Source organism: Lacerta agilis, chromosome 6, assembly GCF_009819535.1.
Source record: "Lacerta agilis isolate rLacAgi1 chromosome 6, rLacAgi1.pri, whole genome shotgun sequence".
Lineage (NCBI taxonomy): Eukaryota > Metazoa > Chordata > Lepidosauria > Squamata > Lacertidae > Lacerta > Lacerta agilis.
The window spans coordinates 91,811,907-91,819,048 of NC_046317.1; the positions used below are offsets into that span (position 1 = coordinate 91,811,907).

General features: G+C 48.4%; 1 protein-coding gene across 1 annotated transcript; it reads right to left on the reverse strand.

Annotated features, from left to right (window-relative positions):
* Nucleotides 1–673: 673 nt before the first annotated feature.
* NRSN2 (neurensin 2) lies at nt 674–4,477 on the reverse strand. Its single transcript, XM_033151050.1, has 2 exons — nt 4,289–4,477; nt 674–1,235 (listed from the first exon to the last, which is right to left on the reverse strand). Exons 1-2 carry the CDS (start codon nt 4,475–4,477, stop codon nt 831–833), a joined length of 594 nt encoding a protein of 197 aa, XP_033006941.1. The 3' UTR covers nt 674–830.
* Between the last annotated feature and the right edge of the window lie 2,665 nt (nt 4,478–7,142).

Here is a 7,142-nt window from a genome sequence, read left to right on the forward strand (position 1 = left end):
AATCATAGAATCCTAGAGTTGGAAGAGACCCCAAGGGCCATCCAGTCCAACCCCCTGCCAAGCAGGAAACACCATCAAAGCATTCCTGACAGATGGCTGTCAAGCCTCCACTTCAAGACCTCCAAAGAAGGAGACTCCACCACACTCCTTGGCAGCAAATTCCACTGTTGAACAGCTCTCACTGTCAGGAAGTTCTTCCTAATGTTTAGGTGGAATCTTCTTTCTTGTAGTTTGAATCCATTGCCCCGTGTCCGCTTCTCTGGAGCAGCAGAAAACAACCTTTCACCCTCCTCTATATGACATCCTTTGATATATTTGAACAGGGCTATCATATCACCCCTTAGCCTTCTCTTCTCCAGGCTAAACATACCCAGCTCCCTAAGCCGTTCCTCCTAAGGCATCGTTTCCAGGCCTTTGACCATTTTGGTTGCCCTCCTCTGGACACGTTCCAGCTTGTCAGTATCCTTCTTGAACTGTGGTGCCCAGAACTGGACACAGTACTCCAGGTGAGGTCTGACCAGAGCGGAATGCAGTGGTACTATTACTTCCCTTGATCTAGATGTTATACTCCTATTGATGAAGAACTGAGACTGAGTTTGGGATTATTTCAAACTTTATTAAGGGAGGCTTTTCAGAATAGTAGGGGGCCCTGGGGATGCATTTCAGGACCAAGGGGACGGTGCCCTGAAAACGTTTGGGAGCCACTGGTTCGAAACGTGACATTCAAAGCATGATGCGGCAAACAGCTCGAGGAGGGAAGTGACAGCTTGGAAAGGTGGCCTGTGATGGGCCTCTGCGCATGGCTTCTTCCCCTCTCGAAAAGTCTGGGTTTACGGCTCTCTCTTAGGCTGAATGCTCTGCACCCAGGGGTCTCTGAAGGGCACGGGAGCTGCTGTGACAATGGTGCCCTGGCGCTGCCCAGGGGAGCCCTCCCGCAAGATGGGGGACAGCTGCTCTTCCTGGTTTTCGCGGTCCTGGCCCTGTTTGCCGCCCCTGTTCCAGCTGCGCAGCCCCGAGGACAGAAGGCAGGCGGTCAGAAGAGCCCCAGCCATGGCGCATAACACCGCACCCACGGCCTGGCAGATCCCCAAGGCGTGGTTGTATTCCACGGCCTTCTGGTCGAGCACCACGAACTCTGCCTCGCCGATCCCTTCCAGCTTGGGAGGCAGGAGGTACCCCGTGGCCAAAGCCGAGGCCCCGATGAGCAGCAGCAGGGTCCCAGCGGAGAGGGTCACCTTGGGGTGGAAAAGAGCAAGATGAGAAGGGGAATCTGCCCCACTGTTTACACACACGGAGAGGCTTTCGTTGCGGAACGAGACGTTTTGGCTGGCGTTGTTGCGTCTGGGCAAATCGAGGCAGATAGCTGTTGCAGAAGGAAGCGCACCGGCGCTCTGCCTTTGCATGCCAAACCTGGCCGTGCCCTTCAGTGCACTTCAGTGTGGCTCAATTAAGTCAACGGCACTTGGCATGACACCGCGGAGGTGGTAAGAAAGGGAGCAGCTCAGCAGCCTTTGGAGATTTCCCCATCAAACAACAATCCTATGCATGCTAACTTTCAGGCAAGAGATCTAGTTAAATAGGGCTACAGTCCAGACTAGCAAGAAATACATCATCATCATCATCATCATCATCATTATTAGAATCCTAGAGTTGGAAGAGGCCCCAAGGGCCATCCGGTCCAACCCCCTGCCAAGCAGGAAACACCATCAAAGCATTCCTGACAGATGGCTGTCAAGCCTCCACTTAAAGACCTCCAAAGAAGGAGACTCCACCACACTCCTTGGCAGCAAATTCCACTGTCCAACAGCTCTTACTGTCAGGAAGTTCTTCCTAATGTTTAGGTGGAATCTTCTTTCTTGTAGTTTGAATCCATTGTCCCGTGTCTGCTTCTCTGGAGCAGCAGAAAACAACCTTTCACCCTCCTCTATATGACATCCTTTGATATATTTGAACATGGCTATCAGGTCATCCCTTAACCTTCTCTTCTCCAGGCTAAACATACCCAGCTCCCTAAGCCGTTCCTCATAAGGCATCGTTTCCAGGCCTTTGGCCATTTTGGTTGCCCTCCTCTGGACACGTTCCAGCTTGTCAGTATCCTTCTTGAACTGTGGTGCCCAGAACTGGACACAGTATTCCAGGTGAGGTCTGACCAGAGCGGAATACAGTGGTACTATTACTTCCCTTGATCTAGATGCTATACTCCTATTGATGCAGCCCAGAATTGCATTGGCTTTTTTAGCTGCTGCATCACACTGTTGACTCATGTCAAGTAGATGGTCTACCAAGACTCCTAGATCCTTTTCACATATACTGCTCTCAAGCCAGGTGTCACCCATCCTGTATTTGTGCCTTTCATTTTTTTCCCCCCAAGTGTAGTTATTATTATTCGCCACTGCCACCTCCTCCTCTAAAATGTCTCGAGGTGCCTTGCAAGATAAAATACAAGCGATACAGCAATTAAAACCAGAGAGGTCAAAACAAAGTGCCTAAACATGCCTAGAACTAGCCTCTGAGCATGCCAGAAGTGCCTCTGAGTGCATGCAAAGTGCTTTCCCCTCCACACTTCAATACCCAGGATCACCCATAAACAGCCCCAGCCAGTGCATTTGAGGGGGGCACACAGTTGGCAAGGCTGCATTAGTCCCCTCTCTAAGCTTTTTAAAGATTGAAGTCTGCATCCTTAACACCATCCCTGCAATTAAAGGAAGGGACCACAAATCCTAGACTTGAGGCAGGAGAGGTGGCTAATACCCCAGAGGACAGGATCACACTTCAAAATGACCTGAACAGATTAGACAACTGGGCCAAAGCAAACAAGATGAATTTTAACAGGGAGAAATGTAAAGTACTACACTTGGGCAAAAAAAATTGAAAGGCACAAATACAGGATGGGTGACACCTGGCTTGAGAGCAGTACATACATGTGAAAAGGATCTAGGAGTCTTGGTAGACCATCAACTTGACATGAGTCAACAGTGTGATGCAGCAGCTAAAAAAGCCAATGCAATTCTGGGCTGCATCAATAGGAGTATAGCATCTAGATCAAGGGAAGTAATAGTACCACTGTATTCCGCTCTGGTCAGACCTCACCTGGAATACTGTGTCCAGTTCTGGGCACCACAGTTCAAGAAGGATACTGACAAGCTGGAAGGTGTCCAGAGGAGGGCAACCAAAATGGTCAAAGGCCTGGAAACAATGCCTTATGAGGAACGGCTTAGGGAGCTGGGTATGTTTAGCCTGGAGAAGAGAAGGTTAAGGGGTGATATGATAGTCATGTTCAAATATATAGAAGGATGTCACATAGAGGAGGGTGAAAGGTTGTTTTCTGCTGCTCCAGAGAAGCGGACACGGGGCAATGGATTCAAACTACAAGAAAGAAGATTCCACCTAAACATTAGGAAGAACTTCCTGACAGTAAGAGCTGTTGGACAGTGGAATTTGCTGCCAAGGAGTGTGGTGGAGTCTCCTTCTTTGGAGGTCTTGAAGCGGAGGCTTGACAGGCATCTGTCAGGAATGCTTTGATGGTGTTTCCTGCTTGGCAGCGGGTTGGACTGGATGGCCCTTGGGGTCTCTTCCAACTCTAGGATTCTGTGATTCCTAGCCAGTGGGCGCAGCAGCTGGGTGGAGCTCTCGAATCGCCCAGGGGTGAGCCCTGCCATGGTGGCACAAGGAGGCACAAGCTTGGAACTTGAAGCTTGTTGTGAGTGGCAGGACGTGACCTCCAGAACCCCGTTCTCCTTCTGGGAGCGCCAGGATGCTCCAGCACTTGTCTGCAGGTGGCGCCAGAGTCATCCCAGAAGCTGCCAGGTCCTAGTGGGCCTGAGGATGTGCTCAGTGGAGACTGGGGTATCTGCCTGGCCTGGCCTGGCCTTAGCAACCGCTGCTGCCTTCCTATAATACTCGCTGGCTGCCTGTTCCCTTGGAGAGGTGCCCTGGGTGTGCCCCCAAAGTCCCCTTCCCATTTGGATGCAGAAGGTTCCTGGTCCACCCACCCCCCGCAGCATCCCCAGGTAGGGAATCTCCTCTGCTGGAAACTCTAGAGAGCTGTTGCCTGCCAGGGTAGGCAATACTGAGCTAGACTGACCAGCGGTCTGGCTCGATTTAAGGCCGCTTCCTATATTCCTAACGAATAAACTCTGCACATGCTCAAGGGGCAGTTTTTCTTGAGCTGCTTTAATAAATGCTGGTGGCGGGGAGAAGGAGGAACTCTTCGCATGCTCAGAGGTGCTTAGTCTGAAAGGCCTGAACGCAACAGCAACAAAAAGCAGGGACTTGTTGCAGTCCTTACCTTCCGGACGACAGAGGACCAGCCGCTGCTGGCTGGAGATGTTGGGGGCAAATCCAGTTCGTCATCCAGATTCGCTGCAGTGCAGTCCTCATAGAAAAGGTGTAGGTAGGAACGAACCCCGTACCATTTCCCCCGCTCCATGCCTGGGCCCCGGCGGCAGCTGCACGAATGCTGGCAGGGTGCGGGCATTGGACCTGAGTGGGGCACAGCAAACGCAGCATCAGGCTCCCTTGGTTCCGAGAGGTTGGCCGGCCGTTCCGTCGAGCCCAGACGGACAGGAAGGGCTTCGAGAGGAAATGGGGAACCGCTCTGAATACTGGGATGAGTCTGCCGGTCATGCGGTTGTTCCACCACCAGGTGTGGAATGTGTTATACAGATGGGACCTGCAACTAAATTTTGCAGCGTGGAGGGCTCCCTGCTCAACCAGCCGGACATGACCTCTCCCAGGTTGCTCCATCCCGTCCCCACTTCTCCCCAGTTTTCTGTCTCCACTAACATTACCAGCAGCAGCCAGTTAGGATTCTGTGCCCATTGGACATGCTGAATCTTCATGGGGGTCCTTGGAGTATTTCCCCCTCTCTCTGAAAGAAGGTCGTTGGTCTTTTTGGACACAGGACTCCACATGTGGTCTGACCAAGGCGGAATAGAGTGATACCATTGCTTCCCTTGACCTGGACACTAGACTTCTGTTGATGCAGCCTAGAATAACATTAGCTTTTTTTGCCGCTGCATCACCCTGTTGGCTCACGTTCAGCTTGCGGTCCACTAGCCCCAGATGCTGGCCTAGATGGGCCACTGGCCTGATCCAGCAGCCGAGCTCTCCTTCGGAGAAGCAAATTCACCTTTAGGGCTACTTGGAAGGCAAGTCATATTGGTGTAAGGACGGTACTGTAATGATAGCTTAGTTTGAATGTGAACTCAACGCTGAATCACGGAATCCTAGAATTGGGTCATCTGGTCCGGCCCCCTGCAGAATCTCATTCAAGTGCAACCATGGGGACTGAATTCGGATCTCGATTTCTCAGTGTTCATTTAAATCTGTATACTAGTAGTTATTTACATAGAAAGAACTTAGACACTGTAAGTACTATCAGGATCCATATCCTCCTTCCTTCTAATAACTGACACCTGCTAGACTACCCTTTATGGAATGTTGTATATATGGTTGATCCAAACACAGCAACTTTGCTAAATGAATAAATGCTTAAGCCAAGAAAGAACTTAGCATATGAAGTGTAAGTATTGATTCCTGTATTCATTTATATTTTCAGTAATGATATAGAAATTTTTGATTATTCATATAATGAATGTGTAAATATTAACTAGGTTTGGTTTATATCACCAGTGAAAGTGTGCAAATGTACCAAATCTTTGAGAAATTTTCTTTTGAAGAAGAAGACTAGATGTTCTAATTTAGATGAGATGTAACATGTAAATTGTAAGTATGGATTTTTGTATTTGTCTGTTCAGACACTATTTACAAACTTTGCACTGTATGTTTTCATACTAATAAGGTTTGACTTATCCCACCAGTGTATGTATGAATATACAGTAAATCCTGGGAAAGAATTTACTGAAGAAGCCCAAAATTGTCCATGGGCGAAACAGGGGACAAACGCCGGCACCCTGTCTAATTTTTGTGCATCACATCTTCAATATTCCATCTGATTGGACTTGCTTTCATCTATTAACATCTGTACATATCATCGGACTGGACCTATTTTCATCAATATCTACAGGAGCCTGGCTAAAGACATTTATAGACTGAAATTGTCCTGTTGTACTAACTTGAATGAGTTTTCTGTTTGTGGCTTCTTTGTTTGACTTCTTGTATTGCTCACTTTTTGATTGGACTACCAATATAGAATTCAATACATGGAATGGTTTGGTAGATTTGCGTGCGCCGTTTTTGTGCTGCTTTGTTGTATACTGATTTACCACGAGTATTGGCAGCATAGGTTTATTTTTCCAGCCCCTGCAGAATCTCAGCTAAAGCATCCATGACAGATAGCCATCCAACCTCGGCTTAAAATATGCCGGTTTCCCAAAACAATTGCCCGTCGTGCATCCCTGGAATCTCACCCAGAATAGCTCCAGGAGAAGAGGTCCCCCTGGCGTTTATTAACAGGGCCTTCTCCCTTGTCCATTAAGGGCACTTGTGATAACAGCTGGGCTCTCCTCCTCCTCCTCCGACTCCAAAATGATTTGTTGGCTTCAGCAACTGACAGGGGCAGATTGGGGACATTTTTGTGTGGCCTGAGGGGGAGATTCCCACCCCATCTGTAAGCTGATAGTGAGCTCCTTTCCAATTTGGCAGGATGCTGTTGGTTCTGGAGGGATGGAGGGACCCGTTCTATTTCTGTACAGTGCTACCTTGGTTCTCAAACGGCGAAAATCCGGAATAAGTGTTCCGGTTTTCGAATGTTTTTCAGAAGCCGAACGTCCGATGTGGCTGTCAGCTATTGTTTCCGGGGCGCCTGCACCAATCAGAAGCCACGCCTTGGTTTTCGAACATTTCGAAAGTCAAGCGGACTTCCGGAACGGATTAAGTTTGGCGCTTTTGTTTTTGCTATTCATTTTGTGTTTTTGTTTTTGTTTTTGTTTGTGTTTGTGTTTCTGAGGCTTTTTCGGTTAATTTGTTTTTGTGACTGTGTGGAATCTAGTTCGGCTACTGATTGATTGATTGGTTGGTTGGTTGGTTGTGTGACTGAGGAAATGGATGAAAGGCCTCCATCCAAATGACTATCATCAGTGCAGGTAAGGAAAAAAATTAATTTTACTTTTTATCATCTACATCTTAATTATTTTATAGGATGGTACATTGATTATTGCTTTCATTTTATGGATCAATGG